This window comes from Saccopteryx bilineata, chromosome 2 (assembly GCF_036850765.1).
Source record: "Saccopteryx bilineata isolate mSacBil1 chromosome 2, mSacBil1_pri_phased_curated, whole genome shotgun sequence".
NCBI lineage: Eukaryota > Metazoa > Chordata > Mammalia > Chiroptera > Emballonuridae > Saccopteryx > Saccopteryx bilineata.
In genome coordinates this window covers 96,694,030-96,719,072 of record NC_089491.1, presented here as the reverse complement: position 1 = coordinate 96,719,072, position 25,043 = coordinate 96,694,030, and the positions used below count along the sequence as shown (strand labels likewise).

At 38.0% G+C, this 25,043-nt stretch overlaps 1 protein-coding gene and 1 non-coding gene across 3 annotated transcripts in view; one reads left to right on the top strand and one right to left on the bottom strand.

The window, feature by feature from the left end:
* Nucleotides 1–25,043, bottom strand: part of FANCC (FA complementation group C) — a 302,788-nt gene that overhangs the window by 71,644 nt on the left and 206,101 nt on the right. For both annotated transcript variants that reach the window (XM_066257424.1, XM_066257425.1), the window contains exons 5-6: nt 20,544–20,657; nt 19,624–19,688 (exon numbers count right to left, since the gene is read on the bottom strand). In XM_066257424.1, coding sequence (XP_066113521.1) covers nt 19,624–19,688; nt 20,544–20,657 — 179 coding nt within the window. The remainder of the gene's footprint in view (nt 1–19,623; nt 19,689–20,543; nt 20,658–25,043) is intronic.
* Nucleotides 7,975–8,098, top strand: LOC136327602 (U6atac minor spliceosomal RNA). Its single transcript, XR_010729789.1, has one exon. It is a non-coding gene; the product is annotated as a U6atac minor spliceosomal RNA (small nuclear RNA).

Sequence of the window (25,043 nt, the reverse complement as noted above, 5' to 3'; positions counted from 1 at the left end):
CGTGGATAAAAAAACAGGACCCATACGTATACTGTCTACAAGAGACACATCTTAAAACAAAAGATACACATAGACTAAAGGTAAAAGGATAGAAAAAAGTATTTCATACAAATGGAAATGAAAAAAAGTTGGGGTAGCAATACTTATATCAGACAAAATGGACTTTAAAACAAAGGCTATATATAGTAAGAGATAAAGAAGGTCACTACATAATGATAAACGGAGCAATCCAACAGGAAGATATAACCATTATAAATATCTACGCACCTAATATAGGAGCTAAATATATAAAGCAGACTTTGATGGATATAAAGGGCAAGATCAACAGCAATACAATAAAGGTAGGGGATTTCAATACCCCACTAACATCACTAGATAGATCCTCAAGAAAGAAAATTAACAAAGAAACAGCAGACTTGTAGGTAGAGTGCAGAGTGCATTCCTAGCAGCTGTGGCTGATGCAATGCTGTGAGAACACTCCAGCACCTGAAACCCTCCGAGGCATACCCAGGAGGGAGCTTGCCCACTGTAAGGAAGTAACTCAGCACCAACCTGGCAGCTCCCTGACCTTTTCAGGCATTGCTTTGAAGAACACGCTATAACACCCTATAGGCTGAACCTGTGTATATACGCTAGCTTGCTTCCTAAATAAAGCGGATCTGCGTCACTGAACCTGGTCCCCTGAGTCGGGTCTCTGCATCTCCGTCGTCCTCACCCCCGGTGGGCCTTGTCTATTACTGGTGCCTGGACAGGGGCCTAACTGGCATCCAAGGGACGGGTGAGTGACCCTCTCAATGGGAAACCTTCTCCCTTACTCCCGAGCCCCGCAAGCTCGAGCCCTCTATGCCCTATTGCAGAGTAGGCAAGTTAAAGTTAATGAAAAGGATCTTTGTACCTACTGGGAAATCCTCTCAGGTTAAAACCCTTGGCTTCGGGACGTGCCTCTTTGGGACCCTGATACTTGGGCCCAAACTCTCCGGCACGTCCCTTCAGTGGAAGTATACAAAAGGCAAACCTTCCCCCTCAGTCTACCTCTCTCCCTGAAGAGCCCCTACTTCCCATTAACCCCACACCACTGAGGAGAAAAGTGGCTTAGCCTCCGAGTTAAACACACTTGTGGCTGAGCACACAGAAGTGAAACCAATTCCCTGGGCCTCACCCAGAGAAGTGCTCCTCAGTGCTGTATTCACTCTTGTCCACACAGACTTAAAAGACACACTAGATTGGCCCTGGCCGGTTGGCTCAGTGGTAGAGTGTCGGCCTGGCGTGCGGAAGTCCCAGGTTCGATTTCCAGCCAGGGCACACAGGAGAGGCACCCATCTGCTTCTCCACCCCTCCCCCTCTCCTTCCTCTCTGTCTCTCTCTTCCCCTCCTGCAGCCGAGGCTCCATTGGAGCAAAAGATAACCTGGGTACTGAGAATGGCTCTGTGGCCTCTGCCTCAGGCGCTAGAGTGGCTCTGGTCGAAACAGAGCGACACCCCGGATGGGCAGAGCACCGCCCCCTGGTGGGCGTGCTGGGTGGATCCCAGTCGGGCGCATGCGGGAGTCTGTCTGTCTGCCTCTCCGTTTCCAGCTTCAGAAAAATACAAAAAAAAAAAAAAAAAAAAAGACACACTAGATCAACTGGATTTAATAGATATCTTCAGAACCTTTCACCCTAAAGCAGCAGAATATACAGTACCATTTCTATTTGATTTTTCATCTCGGTCTTTTTTGCTGAAGATTTTGAAAAATTGTTCAATTTTATTTTCCAATCCTTTTCTGTTTTTATTAAACTTTAATTATGTTTGTAATTATGTTTAATTACTCTCATTAATATTAATTTTCAAAAACATTTTTTTTATTGTATGGATGTTCCTTTTTTTAAAAAATAGCATCTTGTGCTTTTTAAAAATTATTTTATTTTATAAATAAATTTTTATTAATGTTAATGGGGTGACATCAATAAATCAGGGTACATATATTCAAAGAAAACATGTCCAGGTTATCTTGTCATTCAATTATGTTCCATACCCATCACCCAAAGTCAGATTGTCCTCCATCACCCTCCATCTAGTTTTCTTTGTGCCCCTCCCTCTCCCCCTTCCCCTCCCCCAGTAACCACCACACTCTTGTCCATGTCTCTTAGTCTCGTTTTTATGTCCCACCAATGTATGGAATCATGTAGTTCTTGGTTTTTTCTGATTTACTTATTTCACTCCATATAATGTTATCAAGATTCCACCATTTTGTTGTAAATGATCCAATGTCACCATTTCTTATGGCTGAGTAGTATTCCATAGTGTATATGTGCCACATCTTTGTTATCCAGTCTTCTATTGAAGGGTTTTTGGTTGTTTCCATGTCTTGGCCACTGTGAACAATGCTGCAATGAACATGGGGCTACATGTGTCTTTACATATCAATGTTTCTGAGTTTTGTGGGTATATACCCAGTAGAGGGATTGCTGAGTGATAAGGTAGTTCTATTTTCAGTTTTTTGAGGAACCACCATACTTTCTTCCATAATGGTTGTACAGTGAATGAGGGTTCCTTTTTCTCCACAGCCTCTCCAACATTTGCTATTATCTGTCTTGTTAATAATAGCTAATCTAACAGGTGTGAGGTGGTATCTCATTGTAGTTTTGATTTGCATTTCTCTAATAACTAATGAAGATGAGCATCTTTTCATATATCTGTTGGCCATTTGTATTTCTTCCTGGGAGAAGTGTCTGTTCATGTCCTCTTCCCATTTTTTTATTGGATTATTTGTCTGTTGAGTTTTATGAGTTCTTTGTATATTTTGGATATTAGGCCCTTCTGAGCTGTTGTTTGAAAATATCATTTCCCATTTAGTCGGCTGTCTGTTTATTTTGTTGTCAGTTTCTCTTGCTGAGCAAAAACTTTTTAGTCTGAAGTAGTCCCATTCATTTATCTTTGCCTTTACTTCTCTTGCCTTTGGAGTCAAATTCATAAAATGTTCTTTAAAACCCAGGTCCATGAGTTTAGTACCTATGTCTTCTTCTATGTACTTTATTGTTTCAGGTCTTATATTTAGATCTTTGATCCATTTTAAATTAATTTTCGCACAAGGGGACAAGCTGAGGTTGAGTTTCATTCTTTTGCATGTGGCTTTCCAGTTTTCCCAGCACCATTTGTTGAAGAGGCTTTCTTTTCTCCATTGTGTGTTCTTGGCCCCTTTATCAAAAATTATTTGACTATATATATGTGGTTTTATTTCTGGATTTTCTATTCTGTTCCATTGGTCTGAGTGTCTATTTTTCTGCCAATACCATGCTGTTTTGATTGTCGTGGCCCTATAATATAGTTTGAAGTCAGGTATTGTAATGCCCCCAGCTTCATTCTTTTTCTTTAGGATTGCTTTGGCTATTCGGGGTTTTTTATAGTTCCATATAAATCTGATGATTTTCTGTTCCATTTCTTTAAAAAATGTCATAGGAATTTTGATGAGAATTGCATTAAATTTATAAATTTCTTTGGGTAATATGGCCGTTTTGATTATATTTATTCTTCCTATCTAAGAACAGTATTTTGTTCTTTTTTAATAGATACATTACCTTTTATTTTCATGGGGACATTGATATTTATTTGAGAGTTTCTTTTTGTTGAGTAAACTTTATTTTTGTTTTCTACTTTTTATATTATATGCTTATTATGATTTCCTTACACATCTGGTGACTGTTGCCTGTGAGCTTATATTTAAAAGTTAGGCACTAAAAAGCTCGCAGGGAGTTATATGTGCATGGGTGGGGAAAGCTGATTGTGATCTTCACTTCAGGGCAGCAGTTTTTAGACATTTTTGGTTTCAGAACACTCTTAGACTCTTAAATATTATCAAGAATACCGAAGGACTTTGTTTCTGAGGTTATAGCCATTGATATTTATCATGTTGGAAATGAAAACAGAAAAAAATCATGTATTAATTCATTAAAAATAACAATAATATCTCCCTTCCTGTCTGTTTGTCCTTATCTGTCCCTCTCTCTGACTCTCTGTCTCTGTCAAAAAACAAACAAACAAAAAACAATAAACCCATTAAACATGAATATAAGACATTTTTTGTTAGACAATAACTATATTTTACAAAACAGAAGAATATTAAGGGTAACATTCTTTTACCTGTTTGTGAATCTCTCTACTATATGGCCTGTATTTACTTCTGCATTCTATCTATTGCCATGTGTTGTTTTATTTGAAGTATATGAAAGGAGTCTAGCCCCATACCAATACGTAGTTTAAAAAGGCAGGAGTATTTTAATAGCCTCTTCATATAATTGTGCATCTTTCGTTTTGATTCCACACCCAAACCCATCAGCACTGCTCAGCTGCTTCCTGTAAGTCTGCCAAAGGGTGCAGGTACAGCCTTCCATGGGTCTCTGGAGTGAAGTTTCTACCATGATAACAGCTGAAATTCACCACAATTTAATGGCCAACACTTCCCCAGAAAGCTGCAAGTCTTTAAATAGCCACAGAATTCCGAACTAGTTACATTAGACAGATTCTGTCAGTAAAATTCTTGTCTTGGTGAAGAAGTGGATTCCTGCCATTTCTCGCTCCATCTTCCCTGACATCCCCTTTTGATCTCTTGTATAAAAAAGAAAAAAACCCCAAAAACGTTTCTTACCTTTCATTTCTTTGTCCCTTTGCACCATACCCTAAGAAAACTGTTTGGTTCAGTCTTTGAAGTCACTATTTGCTATTATTCAGTTATATGTCTTTTTTAAAGCCTATTTATTAAATTTTCTTTTCTTATAAGCCCTGTCTTAAAAAAATAACAACAACATATTACTATTTTAAGGATGTGATAGCTTCTCATTACTTTTTAGACAAATCATTATTCCTTTAAAAAATTCGACTTGCTTATCCTAGGGAATGCATTTAATTGATGTATTTGCACCTTTTGTTCATTGCATTTGGTTCATTTTTCCTTAAGTTGTTGGTTTTCCATGAGTGGTTTTGTGTATTTTCTCTTTCTAAAATCTAAGACTCCACACTAGCCTCTCCATGAATGCTCTGTTTAGTGTTGCCTGTCTCCAGTACTTGTGGTTAAGGTCAGGATGTGGTGCTGATTAGGGTTGTCAATAAATTGCATTCTGAGCATAAGAGCACTAACACTGCTGGGAATTGATAGCTGCTGGGGTTTGGTACTTGCTTCTCCTCCAAAGTGCCCTCCTTCCTTCTTGTCAGAATAGGACATGTCTGTTGTCTCTTGATCGGGGATTGTGGATAGGTAGAGGAGGAGTGAATGAGGGCCTAGCCAGCTGTCTACCATAATACCATAACTATAGTCTAACAAGTTATCTTGTTGGCTGCCAGGCAGCCTCCTATCTCTTGAATCGACCCCCAAAATAACTTATCTTTTGCAGTAGTACTCTCTTTCAAGCTTTTTGGGCTGTGATATTTTTCTTCAAAAACATCCCATCACCTACTATTTTAAGCCTTTCTCATAACTTGTTGTTCAACAAAAGCACCACCCACCCATTTTACAGTATTAGATATTTGTTAAAATGACTTGTCATTGCTAGGAATTGGGAGCATAAAGTGAATGTGGGGACATCCACATGCTCGGTTCATCCCTTGGTTTAGTTTCTTACATTACATTTTTCATCTTATCCTCTCCTCTTGAGATTATGTGGGTTTCTATTCTACACAGGTCTTTCACTTCAGTCTTCAAGATCTGTTCAAGTTCTCTACATCAGAACTACTCCAAGTGTGGTCGTTGGGTGGGTAGTGGCAGTGGCAGTGGCAGCCCAGCCCTGGGTGAGGCCCAGAAATCTGTTTACATCTCCCCAGGGGTTCCTATGCACAGTAAACCTGGAGAAATGCAGTGCTACACTACTTTAGTAGCAATCCTCACAACTCAACTAGATTTTAATCTCTAGTAATAATCTGAATGTTTTAAGGGAACATGATAGAATTATATTTAAGGTTTATGTTTTATTAATGCATTCCTATAAATATTAGTTTAGCTGCATTATTTTCTCAATAATCAAGAGTAAAAAAATCTCAGATAATTTTTCATCAAACTACATGATAATTTCCTTATGTATGAACAGTTTGTCTTTTCTCAATTCTTCATTTTTTAATTTGCTTCTTGTTCTTAACCACTTTCTTAAAACTGAGTCTCTTCAACAATATTTATCTTCCAGAGTGCTCTACCATATTTATCTAACTCACTATCAAAGTGATTTTAGTCCCTAAATTAATGTGTTTTTGAGTCCATTACCTAGGTTGTAATGAGAAAACATATTGAGTTTGAGTTGAAAATACCTTAAGTTTTTATATGACTTCACTGGGTGGGCTAGAGAAGGAGTAAGTTGTTGTTGTATATGTGTGTGTGAGAGAGATGTACAGTGTGCCTTTTCACACACACAAACACACACATATATTTTTAAAAGACTCTAGCAGAGTATTTTGCATAGAGCAAAGGGCTCTGTGAATGTTTGAGAAGTTAAAAAATATGCCTGAGAGTTACGAGTGCTCATAATAAATCCAGAACTCTGAAATAAAGAAGCAGGGAGGTGGTGTGGTGTTCTTGCCCTTCCTTCTGCCTTAAGTACATTTCTCTCATTACCTTAACAGACAGGAGGAGAGTCAGAAACTACCACTGGTGGCTGGGTGGGTGGCAGAGACAGCCTTGGCAACAAACGCATTTATCAAGCACTGAAGCCATGGGCCGCTAATTGTATCTCCCAGTCAGGGTAAAACAAGTTCAAGATAATTTTTCTGAAAAATTTTAAAGTCTTATGTAAGTTCAGGTAATTCTTGGTCATACTAAAATGTAGGCAGGTCAACTGATAATCTTTTCACTGGCTTCAAAGGGCTAATGGCCCTCAGGGTCCTCTTTTGGTCTGCAGCTCGCCAGAGCATGAGACCCAACTTCAACCAAAGTTACGCAACACATTCCAGACTGGACCACACTAAGCATTAGGTCTGGCCTGAGTGCCAGAGCAGCACTTCCAAATGAGTTTTGCATAAGAATTCAATGGCAGAAGGCTCAACAGTAACCACATACTACTGAAGACATCTTTCCTTCCTGTGTGCTTGTACTGAAGCAGCCAAACCATCTCTACAGCAAATCATAGAACTACAAGATAAACTGATGGTGTTCAGAGTCCAGAATGTCGCTCCTTCTGAATGTTTTGTAGCAAAGAACAAGAGAGGATTTAAACATTCTGTCATTGAATTGTTGATTTTACTTGGTGGTAAATGAAATTCTATTTAAAACACTCTGACAAGACTGTATATCAGGCCTTTAAAAATAATGCAAAAGGAAACTAAACAGATATCCCTATTTCTTTTTGTTCCTCTGGCAATTTATATATCAAAGCTATAAAATAAATTTCTATATTATCTACCAGGAATTTGAAACTTTTGGAATGAACTTTAAATATGACTACCAAAAGTGAAAGAAAAAAATGTATGAATGCCCTCTATCTAAAAAGAGAGAGAGAGAACCACTATAGCATTGTTTATGTGGTGTTTAAGTTTGGGGAACTCTTGGCTGTTTGAACATTTATAATCATATGCATGGAAGAAAAGTAATGATAAAACTTAAGTGTCATAAATAATGGAAATATCTGGAGATTCAAGTACTAGAAAGTAGTCTGTCCCCAATGCTATATTCTGATTAAATTTTTTTTTATTTTTAAATCTTAAAAATGTACAGACAACCTCAGGTATGCAGTAGAGAAATTTATATATTATTGATACACATTTATTATTATAACTTGTAATCATAATTGCTCCAATTTGTTTGGCAGCTCATTCAAATGTTGTCACAATGCCAGTGTACGACCTGATTTCATGACATCAGTGTTTATGTGCAATGCGCACACACTTGGTTGAATGTAATTCATTAGAGAAGTGGGGATGTATAGAGTTCTGAGTGGTACACAAACTTTTACAGATCCAGGTCATTTCATGAAAGAAGAACAGAACTCCCTGGCTTTATGTTTTAAAAGTAAGGCTTTATGTGTTGTATGAAAGGAGGGAAGATTAGCATCCCCCTTTGCAAGGATGGAAGAGGCTTTTGGGCCACATGCATACGGTTAAGGCACTGCCACCTACTTCTAGGTGGCATCTAACCATTATTTTGTGTGGAGTTGTATACTTGAAACCTGTACGATTTTGTGAACCAAGACACCCCAATAAATTCAATAAAAAAAGACTGAAATATCCCTCTCTTCCTGGCACAACCAGGAACACAACAAGAATGTCCGTTCTTACCACTTCTATTTAACATTGTATTAGAGGTCCTAGCCAGGCAATTAGGTAAAAAAAAGAAATAACATGCCCTGGCTGAATAGCTCAACTGCTTGTAGCATAGTCCTGAACTGCAGAAGTCGCCAGTTCGATCCCCAGACAGGGCACATACAGGAGCAGATTCATGTTCTTGTCCCTGTCTCTCTCTCTCTCTCTCTCTTGCTAAAATCAATAAATAAAAAATTAAAAAGAAAAAGAACTAATAGTTATCCAGTTTGGGAAGAATAAGTAAAACTATGCCTATCCATAGATGAGAAGATCTTGGTGACACTGGATTAGGCAATGGTTTCTTAAACATTCCACCCAAAGCACAAGCAACAAAAGAAAAAGTAAATAAACTGGATTTCATTAAAATGAAAAACTTTCATGTATCAAAGAACATAATTCAGAAGGTGAAAAGATAACCCCCAAAATGGGAGAAAATGTTGGCAAATCATCCAGCTCCAAGTATGAGTATAGTATCCAGAATATGTCAAGACGGTTAAAACTCAACAATACGAACAACTCAATTAAAAAATAGGCAAAGAGCCTGAATAGACATTTCTCTAAAGAAGAGATACTAGTGGCCAATAGCACATAAGAAGATGCTTGACATCCTGAATCATTAGGGAAATAAAAAAACCCACAATGAAATAAAAATCAAAAGGGAAATAAAAATCAAAGTCACTTCACACTAGAATGGCTACAATGAAAAAGAAAAACAGTGAATAAGTAAAAATGTGGAAAAACTGGAACCCTCATATGCTGCTGGTAAGAATGTAAAATGGGGCAGACACTTTGGAAGATGGTTATCTTCAAAACGTTAAAAATAAAGTTACCATATGACCCAGCAATTCCACACCTAGGTATATATCCAAGGATACTGACAACATATGCTCACACAAAAACTTGTACATAAATGTTCATATCAACATTACTCGCAACTGCCAAAAGTGGAAACAGCTCCAATGTCTATCAACTGAGGAATCGATAATCAAAATGTGATGAATCTACACAATGCAATAGTATTTGGTCATAAAAAGGAATTAAGTATTGATAAATGCTATAACATGAATAAACTTTGAAAACCTTATGCTAAGTAAAAAGCTAGTCTCAGAAGGCCACATATATCATTCTATTTATTTAAAATGTCCAGAATAGCCAAATTCATTGAAAGTAGATTAATGCTTACCAGAGGACAGAGTAGTGGTGGAGAGTAGGAAGTGACTGCTATAGGGTTTCCCTCTTGTTGTAATGAAACTGCTCTGGAATTAGTGGTAATGATTGCACAACTTTGTGTCTATATTAAAATCATTCAATTACAGACTTTTCAAAGTGAATAAAAGTAGGACTTTAAGAGCTCATAAAGAGTCAGACTGGTGGTACACAGTGGATAGAGCATAGACCTGGGATGCTAAGGTCCCAAGTTCGAGACCCCAACATTGCTGGCTTGAGCGTGGGCTCATCTGGCTTGGGTGCAGGGTCACTGGCTTGAGCCTAAGGTCACTGGCTTGAGCAAGCATTCACTGGCTCAGCAGGAGGCCCCAATCAAGGCACATATGAGAAGCAATCAACGAACAACTAAAGTGCCACAACTACAAGTTGATGCTTCTCATTTCTCTCTCATCCTGTCTGTCTGTCTGTTCCCCCACCCCTCTAGTTTAAAAACAACAATAACAAAAACAAGTAATAATAAAAGCTCACTAAAGAGACTAAAAAGGTACGTTAGGTATCAAATTGTTTTTTAAATATAATCTTCTGATAAGAATAATTAAACCTAATCCAAGAGATTGAATTTCCCTTAAAACAATATATGGACTCAATATATTCAGAAAAATACCTGCAAAAGTTTATCTTGTTAAATTCTAAAATTATTTTTGAAAAAGCAAAAGACTCCATAGTAAACATCATTCAACAGCAAATCAGGAATGTATCAAATGTGCCAGTGTGCAGAGAACATTCTACTAACACAGACATCTCATATTCTTGGTAAATTTGTTAAGAGTTTTACTGATTATACCTGACCAGGTGGTGCACAGTGGATAGAGTGTTGGCCAGGGACACAGAGTACCTGGGTTAAAAACCCGAGGTCACCAACTTGAGTGTGGGGTCGCCAGCTTGAGCATGGGGTCACCAGCTTGAGCGTGGGATCATAGACATGACCCCTTGGCTTGAAGCCCAAGGTCACTGGTTTAAAGCTCAAGGTTCCGGCTTGAGCAAGGGTTCACTTGCTCTGCTGGAGCCCCCCGGTCAAGGCATCTATGAAAAAGCAATCAATGAACAACTAAGGTGCCACAACAAAGAATTGATGCTTCTCATCTCACTCCCTTCCTGTCTGTCCCTCTCTCTCTCTAATTTTACTAATTATATCAGTTTTTCTTTGACTAAGAATGCCCTAAACTACTCACCAGATTAACTGCCACTTTACCCTTGCTGCTACAGCCAGCTGGGGCACCAGCATGGACCTCCCTCTGTAACCTTTGCTCTGCACCACAGGATTTGTCCATATTGTTTTTGAAAAATAAACATCATTAATGAAGAAACAGTCATGAATTTAAGATTGAACTTGTTCCAAATAACCCAATCTGGTACAAATGGAAGTTTTTCTGCTATAAAGAACAGAACAGCTAATCTCCATCAGGCTTTCCTAATTGTGGTCGGTGGAGTTTGGATGCCTTTTTCTGAACTACTCTCTTCTCCTGTATCACAGGAGGTCCTTTGGTCTAGTTTTAACACTTACTTTGTAAGCATGTATTGTTTTGAGTGTTTTACAATTTTATATAAGTAATGACATAGCATGAATATCTTTTTTTTTTTTTTTGTATTTCTCTGAAGCGGAAACGGGGAGAGACAGTCAGACAGACTCCCACATGCACCCGACCGGGATCCACCTGGCACGCCCACCAGGGGGCGACGCTCTGCCCACCAGGGGGTGATGCTCTGCCCCTCTGGGGCGTCGCTCTGTTGCGACCAGAGCCACTCTAGCGCCTGGGGCAGAGGCCAAGGAGCCATCCCCAGCACCCGGGCCATCTTTGCTTCAATGGAGCCTCTGCTGCGGGAGGGGAAGAGAGAGACAGAGAGGAAGGAGAGGGGGAGGGGTGGAGAAGCAAATGGGCGCTTCTCCTGTGTGTCTTGGCCGGGAATCGAACCTGGGACTTCTGCACGCCAGGCCAACGCTCTACCACTGAGCCAACCTGCCAGGGCAGCATGAATATCTTTTTGCAACTTCCTGGCTCTTCTTTCCATGGGTCTATGTCTGGCTTTATGCCAGTACCAAAATTTGGTGACTGTAGCTCTGTAATGTTTTCAAATCAGAAGATGTGAGGACTTAAGTTAAGCTTCGTTTTTCAAGGATGTTTTGGTTATTTGGGTTCTTTGAAGTTCTATATGAATTTTAGGATCCCCCTCCCCAGGAAAATAACTGAGTTACTTTAATATTTATCTTTGGTCGTATGAACTGCACTGGGTAGTGTGAGCATGAAGACTTTCAACCCAAGAACATAGGACACCTTTTCGTTTATTTGTTCCACTGAATTTCTGTCATCAATGTTTTGTGATTTGCAGTACACAAGTCTTTCATATCCTTGATTAAATTGATTCCTAAGTATTATTGTCCTTTTTGATGTTATTGTAAATGAGATTTTTTTTTAAAAAAAAATTCGTTTTGGATAGCTCATTTGTTAGTGCAGAGAAACACAACTGAGTTTTGGATGTCAATTTTTCTATACTGCACCTTTACCGAATTCATTTATAATAACAGTTTTTCTGTAGAATCTTTAGGGTTTTCTACATATAAGATCATGTCTTCTACGAATAGAAAAAGTTTTGTCTTTCTTTTAAATTTGGATGCCTTTTATTTCTCTGTCTTGTCTAATTGCTCTGGCTAAGCCTTCAGGTACAATGTTGAAAAGAAGTGGTGAGAGAGGGTATCCTGGCTTTGTTCTTGAATTTAGAAGTCAAGTTTTCAGTCTTTCACTATTGAGTTCATTTTTAGCTGTAGGCTCTTCCCATATGGTCTTTATTATGGTGAAGTAGCTTCCTAGTATTCCTAGTTCCCTAAATGTTCTTGTCATGAAAGGATATTGAATTTTATCAAGTACTTTTTCTGCATCAATTGAAATTATGTGGTATTGTCTACCATTTTGTTAATGTGATGTATTATTTGATTGATTTTTGTATGTGGAACATCCGTTCATGCAAAGAATAAATCTCACTTGGTCAGGGTGCATAATCTTTTTTATGAGTTTGGTTTGCTAGTATTTCATTGAAGTTTATTTTTTTGCATCAATATTTATCTTTATTATTTTTCTATTCTCTGTTTAGTTTACTTCTGCTCTACTTTTGTGTTTAGTTTGTCCTTTTCTAGTTCCTTCAGGTATTAGGTTGCTGATGTGAGATCTTTTTTCTCTTTTAATGAAGGCATTTACTCCTATATACTTTATTCTTAGCACTGCTTTTCTTACACCCTATAATTTTAGGTATAATGTTTTTTTGTTTTCATTTGTATCAAGATATTTTCTAATTTCCTTGTGATTTCTTCTTTCATCCATTGATTGTCCAAGAATGTGTTAATTTGCATGTTTGTGAATTTTCTCATTTTTCTCTTATTAGTGATTTTTATTTCATACTATAGTGATATAATTTCAATACTAAATTTGTTAGGACTTATTTGGTGACCTAACAGGTGCTCTATCTTGAAGAATGTTGTGTGTGTGTGCTGGAGGGTGTGTATATTAGGTAGAATGTCCCATACATTTCTACAAGGTCCAAAAGATCTATAATGTTTTTCAAGTTCTCTGTATTCTTTTTGTTTTTGGTCTGGTTGATCCATATATTATTTATAGTGGGTATTTAAATCTCCTATGATTAGTGTGCTACTTTTTTATTTTACCCTTCAACCTTGCCAATGTTTGCTTCATATATTTTGGTATTCTGCTATTAGGTACATATATACTGCTCACAAAAATTCGGGGATATTTCAAAATGAATATGAAGCTATAAAATATCCCCGAATTTTTGTGAGCAGTATCTATCTATTATTGTTATATCTTCCAGGCAAGTTGATCTTTTGTCATTATATAATATTCTTCTTTGTCTCTTATAATAGTTTTTTATATAAACTACATGCTGTCTCAGGTAAGTTTGGCCATACCTGCTCTCTTGTGTTCACTGTTTGCGTGGAATATATTTTTTTCCATCCCTTCATTTTCAGCTTATGACATCTAAAATGAGTCTTGTAAACAGTATATAGTTGGGGCTCTTTTTTTTTAATTCTACTCAGCTATGCTATGGCTTTTGTTTGTTTTGGGTTTTTTTTGACAAAGACATAGTCAGAGAGAAGGACAGACAGGGATAGACAGACAGGAAGAGAGAGAGATGAGAAGCATCAATTCTTCATTGCAGTACCTTAGTTGTTTATTGGTAGCTTTCTCATATGTGCCTTGACCAGGGGCTACAGCAGAGCAAGTGACCCTTTGCTCAAGCCAGTGACCTGGGCTCAAGCCAGCGAACTTGGGCTCAAGCCAGTGACCTTTGGCATCAAGCCAGTGACCTTTGGGCTCAAGCCAGAGACCATAGGGTCATATCTATGATCCCACATTCAAGCCAGCGACCCAGCACTCAAGCCAGATGAGCCCGTGCTCAAGCTGGCGACCTCGGGGTTTCGAATCTGGGTCCTCCACATCCCAGTCCGAAACTCTATTTACTGTGCCACCGCCTGGTCAGGCTGTTATGGTTTTTGATGGTAGAGTTTAATCCATTTACATTTGTAGTAATTACTGAGAGAGAAGGACTTATTGTTGCTATTTCATTGTTTTCTGTATGTCTGGTAGTTATATTGGCCCTCTTTTTCTTTTGCTAAGTTCCTTTGTGTTTCACTGATTTTTTAAAATAGTGATATACTTTGATTCTCTTCTCATTTCCTTTGTGCAACATATATGTGTATATATGTGTGTGTGTGTGTGTGTGTGTGTGTGTGTATTTGTTACCATGGAATTAGATGAAACATCTCATGGTTGCCCTGGCCAGATAGCTCAGTTGATTACAGTGTCATCCCAATTCACCAAGATTGCAGGTTCGATTCCCAGTCAGGACACATACAAGAATCAATTAACGAATGGACAAATAAATGGAACAACAAACTGATGTTTCTCTCTCTCTCCTTTCTTCTAAAACGTCAATAAAAATAAATCTCCTGGCTATAACAATCTATTTTAAAGTGATAACGACAGTTGTATAAAAATGTTTATTCCTTTATATCTCCTCCCTATGCTTTATGTTATTGATGTCATAAGTTACATGTTTTCATATTTTGTATCCCTTAACACAGTTTTACAGTTAGTTTTTATACTTTTATCATTTAAACTTTATTCCAGACTTAAAAGTAATTTATGCACCAATATTACAATATTATAGAAATTATATTTGCTTATACATTTATCCTGACCAGAGTTGAGTGCTTTTCCCTCATCACGCTGACCCAAGCCAGCCTCCTGTCTGTGGCACAGCCAGTTCTCGGGTGCTGCCCAAAGCAGCTTAGCACTACCTCTCCACGGGCCCCGGGTACTGAAAGTGATCAAATATTAGTCCCTCAGGAGATCCCACAGAAGCCAGAACACTGGACACATTCCACTCTCTCTTTCCCTTCCAAGGGAGAAGCTACAAGTTGAACTTTTCCTCCCAATCCCACCCATCTGGGCTGGCTCAGGGGAAGCGCTATTGTAGTTGATAAAAAATAGCTTTCATTCCTGTTTCAATTTGTTTCTTACTTTGAGTTTGCCTGAGATAGTGTGACTTCTTAATTGGTTTCTGGAGTTCTCATAAAGGCTCCTTGGCCCATATACTATTGTTAGATCAGTGTTTGGGGGTGGAGAACAAGAACTGAGCTTCCTATTCTGCTATCTTGCTGACATCACTTTTGAAGAATTTTTAAAATGTTTATTTTTTTTTGAAGTTTTCCTCATTTGGAACAACCTGCTTGTATTTCCATGATGTAGTATTTGCCTATTTATGATTGATTTGCGGGAGGCATTTCTTTATCTGTCTGTTTTATAGGCTGCAGTTATCTTCCGAGTCTGTGGCTGGTCCTTTCCATTTGTTGATTGTGTGTGTTAGTTTTTGTTTATTCTCAGCTGAGTTCTGTTAAATTATTTTAAAAATTGACTTTAGAGAGAGATGAAGGGAGAGAGAGAAACATCGGCCTGTTGCCCCACCCATGTAGGCTTTTGTTGGTTGACTTCCGTATGCGCCCTGACCAGGGATTGAGCCTTGGTGTCTCAGGATGATGCTCTAACCAACTGAGCTACTTAGCCAGGGTTATTCTCACCTGAGTTTTTAAACCTCATCAACTTGATATATTTTGGGATTTGGTGTGGGGCATACATACAAATTGCCTCCTATTGATTTTTCCAAGTTCCCTTTAATAAATTTTTTAATTTATTACTCAAAAGACCCATTTTTCAACATTCACCACAAGGCTAAATCAAAGTCCTTCCCTGCTGTGTAAATAAATGATTGTAAATGCTTTTCATGCACCCTAGGGATTCATCTAATTATTTTTAGGTATACTTTATATACCACAAAATGTACATATTTGAAATGTACAATCTAAGGACTTTTAATAAATTGAGTTGGACAACCCTCATTGTCATCTACTTTTAGATCATTCTCCTCACCTGAAGATGTTTTCTGTTCATCTGCAAGAAAGCCTTGTTCTTTTGTATAGCCCCGGGAAACCACTAATCTACCTTCTATAAATTTGCCTATTCTGGACATTTTATAAAAAATTGAACCATACAATATCTGTTCTTTTATGACCAGCTTTTTTCACTACACATGTTTTTGAGGCTCACATAGGCTGTAGCATAAATCAGTGGCTTGCTCCTTGTTCTTAGGAATAATATTCTATTACATGGACATATCATATTTTGTTTATCCATTCATAAGCTGATAGATATTTGAGTTGCTTCCACTTTGCTATACACATGTATATACAAGTATTCATGTTCTTATAATATATTTATACACATTTTCTGGTGACATGTATTCCAATCTTTTGCCAATTTTTTAACTCAGTTATTTGTCTAATTACTGAGTTCTTTATATATTTTGGGTTTGAGCCCTTTATCAGATGTACTGTTTAATAATATTTTCTCAAACAATAATATTGTGTTCTCATTTTTTTAAATGGTGGTAACAGATAATTTTTTTATTTGTTGATGGTTCTTTGGATTGTTTCTGGTTTTGAATTATCACAAATAAAGCAGCTATGAATATTTACATATAAATAGTGCTGAATATCTGTTTTCATTTGTCATGAGTAAACACTCAAGAATGGAATTGGTGGGTCATATAGTAAGTTTATGTTTAACTTTAGAATAAATTGCCATACTGTTTACAAAAATGGTTATACTATTTTCCAAACAGTTTGTGAAAGATGTAGTCATTCCATATGCTTCCAACACATGCTAATGTGTTTTAAATTTTAGTCATCTGAGGGAGTTTATAGTGGTATCACATTTGTTTTTTCTTCAAGTTTAATTTCCTTTACTATGGTAAAGCATACCTAACAGTTATTATTTTAACCATTTATAAGTGGTAACCATTCAGTGGCATTAAATATATTTACAGGCTGTGTACCCATCACTAAAATCCATACCCAAAGCTTTTCCTCGTCCCCAACATAAACTATTAAACAATTAGTCCATTCCCTTCAGACACTGAGAGCCTCTATTCTGTTTTCTGTCTCTAGAATTTGCCTATTCTGGGTATCTCTTATATATAAGTGGAATCATACAATGTTTGTCATTCTGCGTCTGGCTTATTTCACTAAACATGGTATTTTCAAAGTACATCCATGTTCTTTTATATATAAACATTTCATTGTCACCCTGACCGGTTGGCTCAGTGGTACAGCATCAGCCCAGCATGTGGATGTCCCAGGTTCGATTCCTGGTCAGGGTACACAAGAGAAATAAACATCTGCTTCTCCCTCCTTCCCCTCTCCTTTCTCTCTCTCTCTTCCCTTCCTGCAGACATGGCTCAGTTGGAACAAAATGGCCCCAGGCGCTGAGGATGGCTCCACGGCCTTGACTCAGACACTAAAATAGCTCTGTTGCTAAGCAACGGCCCCAGGTGGGTAGAGCATCACCCCATAGGGGGCTCGCCGGGTGGATCCCAGTCAGGATGCATGCAGGAGTCTGTCTCTCTGCCTCCCTGCTTGTCACTTAAGAAAAAAAAACACATTTTATTTCTTTAAATGGCTGAATAGTATTCCATTGTATTTGTATACCACATTTTTGTTTACTCATTCATCTGTTGATAGGCAATTGGGCTGTTTCCACCTTATGGCTATTATAAATAATGCTTCTGTAAACTTAGTGTACAAATATCTGTCTGCATCCCTGCTTTAAATTCTTTTGAATATATACCTAGGAGCAGAATTGCTGGATCTTATGATAGTTTTGTGTTTCACTTCCTGAAAAAATGCCAAATGGGTTTCCACAGTGGCCACCCCTTCTCCATTCCCACCAGCAGTGCAGAAGAGTTCTACTTGCTCCACAATGTCACCAAGAATTGTGAATTTTCATTTTTGTTTGTTTTTTAAATTACAGCGAGCTTAGCAGGTATGATGTCATATCCCATTGTGATTTCGATTTGTATTTCTCTAATAATTAGTGATATTTAGCATTATTGCCCAGTGGTATATATTCTTTGGAGAAATGCCTAGTTAGTTAAGTCTCTTGGCCATTTTTTAATTTAATTTTTTGTTATTGAGTTTTAGAAGTTCTTTATATATATTCTGGATATGAACACTTTATCAGATATATTATTTCAAACCTACTTATTCAGTAGGTTGTCTTTTTTGCTTTCTTGATAGTATCCTATGATTTATAAAAGTTCTTAATTTGAATGAAATCCAATTTATCAAGCTTTTTTTTATTTTTTGTGCTTTTGATGTCATATCCAAAATACCACTGCCAAATCCAATGTAAGAGTTCTACTTGCCCCACAATGTCACCAAGAATTGTGAATTTTCATTTTTGTTTCTTTTTTAAATTACAGCCAGCTTAGCAGGTATGATTTTCTCATGTTTTTGTGTAAGAATTTTCTATAGGCAGTCTTAGGTTATGGACAAGATAGGTTCTGTAAGTTGATTCTTTTGTGTGTGTGTGTGTGTGTGTGTATTTTTCCAAAGTTAGAAGCCGGGAGGCAGTCAGACAGATTCCCACATGCTCCCGACCAGGACCCACCCGGCATGCCCACCAGGGGATGATACTCTCCCATCTGGGGGTGATGCTCCGTTGCGGCCGGAGCCATTCTAGCACCTAAGGCGGAGGCCATAGAGCCATCCTCAGCACCCAGGTCAATTTTGCTCCAATGGAGCTTTGGCTGCAGGAAGGCAAGAGAGATATAGAAAAAGGAGAGGGGGAAGGGTAGAGAAGCAGATGGGCACTTCAAGCAGATGGGCACTTCTCCTCTGTGCCCTGACCAAGAATCGAACCTGGGACCGGGAATCACGCTGTGCTGCTGCTCTACCATTGAGCCAACTGGCCAGGGCCTGTAAGTTTGTTCTTAAGAGTTGAACTTGTATGTAAGTTGGAACAGGTACATTTACCTATTAAATGCAACTCAGACAATTGTTTGTCTTAACATAGTATTTATTCTTACCTTTCTGTGTATCTTAAACATTTTCAAACCTACAGAACCTATGTTGTTTGTAACCCATGGACTGCCTGCAGTTTACATTAAGGGTTAGATGCAAAAGATTTCTAAAGTCTGAGAGTGAACACCATTTCTGATAGAGCTTTAACTGACAATAGTTTTACAAAAAAAAAAAAAAAAATCACAGTATGCCTTGGTCCTCAGATTTTCTTAATGGCTTGTTAGAAATTAAATGCTCACCAATGAAAATAATTTTGAATTCTTTCCCATAGTGAAGAAACATTTTATAATGTGATTGCTTTTTAATCTGTCTGACTCTATTTGATCTGTTTAGTTTCTGTAGGTCATATGTATATCAAGTATCTATTGCCTTGTCAATACCCTGATTGTATGTGTGTGCAAATGATGCACATCCGCACAGGGCCGAGCATGGCTGTCCTTTGTGTCCCCTCCTGTACATGCGGGGCTTTTCACTCAATGGGTGCATAAGAGGCACTACGCGGTTTACTGCCCTGTGAGGGTGGAGAGAATAGTTATTAAAAAAAAAAGTTTGATGAAACTCACCAATTCTCCATGTATTCCACCAATATAATCTTTCCACATAGGACATAACTATAACTATGAACATGCATTTCCTGAGAGTTATAATCTTTTTCTCTCCTAACCAAACGGATCCATTCTGAAACTTGAGAAGAGGGATATTTAGTTTGACACCTACCGCTTTCCAGTGTTAAATCCATTAAGATGATTCTCTCTGAGTTCAGACACTAATGATAAAACCATCTGTAAAACAGAATCAGTTGCAGGTTAACCCACACTGAAAATAGGATTACATCAGTTCTATTTTTCTTGGTGTGAGTGGTATTTCCGTTGAGATTCCCTGCTCTCCTCCCGTCAGGCCTCGCCTTGTTTTACTTTGTCACATGAAAAGAAGCGGTGCCGAGTTACACTTACTAATAATTTGGATTTTATGTTTACTGTGTTATTCAGAATTCCTATTTAAGCAAATGAATAAGAAAACTACACTAGTTACTTTGGTTTTTTTCTTTCTTGATTTAATCTTATTTTTTTAACATGTTATTCATATATAAAGTTTCCAAAAGACCAGAATAGTTAACAAACATTAAAAATCTCCTAACAGTTTTTAGAAGAGCTATGTTAAGATCAAAATTAAAATTTCTTGAATTTAGCTAAAATTTAAGGCAGAAGAATATATACCTTTAATACTAAGATGTAAATACATAATAGTATTTAGAAGGTTGTTCATTAAATTTCTTGCTTTAACACAAAATTCCTGTTCAGTTAAATACAAAATTGGTCTAACAATAAAAAGCTGTGCTTACATTGGTTAAGGAACTCTCCTCTCCTAAAAATCTTTGGGAGAATAAATGAAATGTGCTAAGAGACAGAAAAGCTGGTTGATTTAGCATAACCTCTCCTGCTTTCCTTCTTCTTTCTCATACCCTCACCTCACATTTCTTCCTTACATGGGCTTAAGTCTGCCCGACGTAAAAAGAGATATAAACACAGAAAAGTTAAACATCTCTTCTGCAGAAGTGAAATAGTTCCATTTATTCTTTTTGCTGATGATATATAAACCAATGAAAATTTCAATACTAATAAGTTAAAAATACTTACATTTTTGAGCAAACAAGGATAGTAATCTGCAGGTGCATACCCAAGACTTTGAGTAAAAAGACCAACTTCTTTTATATCAAACCCGAAAGCTGAAAGTATATGAGACAGGAATCCCTAAAAACATAAACAGAAAGAGAAAAAAGGTTCTTAAAAATGAATGCAAGTGTCTCTTATGTTTAATGCAGAGAATCTGGGTCATTTGTAAATGGGATGGTCTCTATGAAATAAATAACCCTAATTGGCCCAAATACCCAGTTCACTTTGATTCAAGGTATAAAGAAGAAATGAGTTAGTATTAAAAATGATTACATTCCAAGTAAGTCAACTTAAACAAATGTTAACAATGAAACAAAAATATATAATGAACGAACAATGATTTAACCATGTTAACAATGTAAACCTTATTGGTTTTAAACTCAGCAAAATATTTTTATCAGAATAGAAATGATAATCAAGTGAGAAGGCATACACATTAGTCACCAGAAAAAGGAAAGATTATGCGAAAAAAAGAGCAAGAAAAACTATTTGGAAAATAATTAGATTCTTACCTTATAATACTCATAAAAACATACTTGAATTTAATGTAAATTCAAGAGATCAATATAAAAATGAAATACAAGCGGTCCCAGATTACGAATAAGATAGGTTCTGTAGGTTGTTGTTAAGTTGAATTTGTATACAAGTTGGAGCAGGTACATTTACCTATTAAATGCAACTTAGATGCTTGACTTAACATAGTATTTATTTTCACCTTTCTGTGCATATAAGTACTTAAACATTTCCAAACTTACAGAACTTATCTTGTTTGTAACCTGGGGACTGCCTGTAATTAAATAAGAAAATATAAATACATTTCACCTGTTTGTTTGTTTATTTATTTATTTATTTTGTATTTTTCTGAAGCTGGAAACGGGGAGAGACAGTCAGACAGACTCCCGCATGCGCCTAACCGGGATCCACCCGGCACACCCACCAGGGGGCGATGCTCTGCCCCTCTGGGGCATCGCTCTGTTGTGACCAGAGCCACTCTGGCGCCTGGGGCAGTGGCCAAGGAGCCATCCCCAGCGCCCGGGCCATCCCTGCTCCAATGGAGCCTCAGCTGTGGGAGGGGAAGAGAGAGACAGAGAGGAAGGAGAGGGGGAGGGGTGGAGAAGCAGATGGGCGCTTCTCCTGTGTGCCCTGGCTGGGAATCGAACCCGGGACCTCTGCACGCCAGGCCGATGCTCTACCACTGAGCCAACCGGCCAGGGCCCATTTCACCTGTTTAAATGGGGAAGAATTTTGCAAAATGAAAATCAAGGAAACAAATAATTGATTGTTCAAAATAAAAATAAAACCTTTTGTTTTTCATAAAATAGTAAGTACAAACCAGGAAGAATACTGACAACAAATAATACAGCTCATATGTAACCAAATTAATGGGCCAAATACTAATGACAAGCAATGAGCATTAAAAAAAAATGAGTATGAACAGATAACTCATAAGAGAAAATACAAATGCCCAAGAAACACATAAATAAATGTTCACCCACATTATCAAAATGCATAAATTTAAACATCAACTACTTAATAAATTAAAGACTTTACAGACATGAATACCTAACTGATACTAACCTGGGCTAACATATAATGAACGAACAATGATTTAACTTTGTGTGAGCTCTGGGCAGAACAGAAATGAGTATTCATATATCAGAGGTGTTGTGGACCACACTGAGGCACCCACGGGAGTATGCACAGACATAACACAGTCCACAATGCACCCTTGGGCTTGGACTGCCAGGGCTATGTCTGCCCAGAGGTTTGAAACTTGAACATTGATGCCTTATAGATTGATAGAGGGCTACCTTATAGAGTGTAACTTGTAAATATAAGGCTTTAAAAGCATTAGAATATATCTGGCATACATTTAAGAAAATAAATCCAACTACAAAAATAGGGAGTATGCTCAAAGATGTTCATTACAGTGTTATTTCTCATAGTAAGTGATGGTGTATAGCAGGGAATGATTAATTCATAGTGCTCTCACACAGTGGTTCATAGTAAGCCATTAAAATGTTTATGAAAAAATTTTAACAGCATTTTAAATGGTTATATTATAATGCTAAATGAAGAAAGATGTAAGATTTTATGTGCAGAAATGATTCTCATCAATATAAAAATAATCCATATATAGAAATGAAAAAAAGAATAAAAGAAAATACCACCAAATGTTAACAGTCTCTAGGGTGGTGTGATTATAAGTATTTTTTTTCCTTTCTACTTTAGCACATTTTCCAGTTTCCTATATGTGCATGCACTTCTTTTATCATCAAGAAAAAATATTTAGTTTTTGAAAAAGTGTTACATTTAGAAATATTTTAAGAGCTTTATTTAGATATAACTCATATATCACAAAATTGTCCCATTTTAAAGTGTGCAACCCAGTGGTTTCTAGGATACTCACAGAGAAATTATTTTACATTTTTTTAAAACTCCTGTTCTGCATTTTGTGAGCATGTATTACAAGATAAAATGAAAATGTATGTGCATATAAATGTGTGAGTTCATACATAAATGTGTACACAGGCCGTCAAAAGTAGGGAAGAGGCTCTACCACCTCGGTCAAGGAGAGGTCCCACCAGACCAGGACAACACACTCTCATACCAGAAATCTCCAGGGAAATATCACTAATCTGTCTTGACACTCATTTCAATTTTATCATACCCTATTTTACATAGTCAAAAAGATATAAAATGACAAATTCTGTGCACCACCAAACTTCATGGAGCATTAGAAAGACCCAGTGAGCCACAGTCCCCTTCCCAACACTGCTCTAGGAGTCTCCCCCCCGAGGGAAATTCTACTCCAGACCTTGTGGACGCCCTGTTGTGTAGATGATGGTACTTCTCTGTGTGCTCAGAACTGCCTCAGTGTCCTCAAGACAGAGCTCCAGGTGACATTACTAAGTAATATAGGTTGAAACCAGCTGTCCCTCAATGAGATCCAATCTACTGTTTTCAAATGATGGAAGTCCATAGCAAGTTAACAAAGCAGCATTGACATATTACTACTCAGTAGAAGAATGATTTAAGAAAACTTCCTGCAGCCCTGGCCAGCTAGTTCAGTGGTACACTTTCAGCCCAGTGTGTGGAAGTCCTGGGTTTGATTCCCGGCCAGGGCACACAGGAGAAGCAACCATCTGCTTCTCCACCCTTCCCCCTCTCCTTTTTCTCTATCTCTCTCTTACCCTCCCGCAGCCAAGGCTCCATTGGAGCAAAGTTGGCCCGGGCACTGAGGATGGCTCCATGGCCTCTGCCTCCGGCGCTAGAACTGCTCTGGATGCAACAGAGCAACGCTTCAAATGGGCTGAGCATCACCTCCTGGTGGGCATGCTGGGTGGATCCCGGTTGGGTGTATGCAGGAGTCTGTCTCTCTGCCTCCCTGCTTCTCACTTCAGAAAAATACAAAATAAATAAATAAATAAAAAATAAAAAGAAAGAAAAGAAAAGAAAAGAAAACTTCCTGCATACATCAAGTTCCATGTATACTGTGATTTGCAAAAAAGAATTCACTGGAGAGGTAGACAAACAGGAAGGTTACAGAGTTAAAATGAACTTTTCATAAGGTCTAAGACAATTAAAAGGCTCCTTACTAGAATGGAAAAAAGGCTACATGGATGCCACATGCATATACTAGCCTTTCTTTCCTTCCAGTTCAGAGTGTCCTTTATGAATCTGAAAAGCAAACAGGAGCTGACAATAGCCCAGAGAGTTCACCTTGCAGTTATTCTCAAACATCAAGTGCAGTCTGGTTGAGAGCAAGCCATGCAGTAAGGTCAGCAAAGTCAGGAGAGGTAAATGCACTCTGAGGGGCAGTGTTTACTGGAGGGCTTCCCCTAGTCCTGCAGCAGGAGGCTCATGTGGTGCTCTCAGCAAGCTGACACAGGGGCCTGGCCCCTGTGGGCGGTGTGATGCCAATGTTCTGGGAAAGGAAAGACCAGCCAGGCCTGGCCTGCCATATGTCACATCCATGTGTAGGTGCCCACACCAGACCAGACAGGGGGAGGGAAGGGGCTGAGCTTGATTTGGAAACTAGGCAGCAAAGGTCTCAGAGTCAGGAGCGGTTTGGGCTTTTCACAAAGGAGGTCAGTCTGATGCTAGATAGAGGGAGGACAGAACTGGAAGTGATTAATCTTCTGCCCCCAGATCCCTGGCATGCTAGTTAACAAACACTTAAAGCACTTCTATGCCAGGAGCTGTTCAAAGCACTTTACAAAGAGCAACATATTTAATTCCCACAGCCTATGGGTAGATACTATTACTGAATCTGTGTTATAGACAAGCAAACTGAGACACACAGAGCTTAAGCAACACGCACAAGGCCGTTTATCTTCTTTATGGCCAAACCACCTTAAAAGGAACCTCCCCGTGTCCACTCTCTATGAAGCCCTGGAATGTTTTTTTTTTAGTTTTTAAATTTTTTTTTGTATTTTTCCGAAGTGAGAAGCGGGGGAGGGC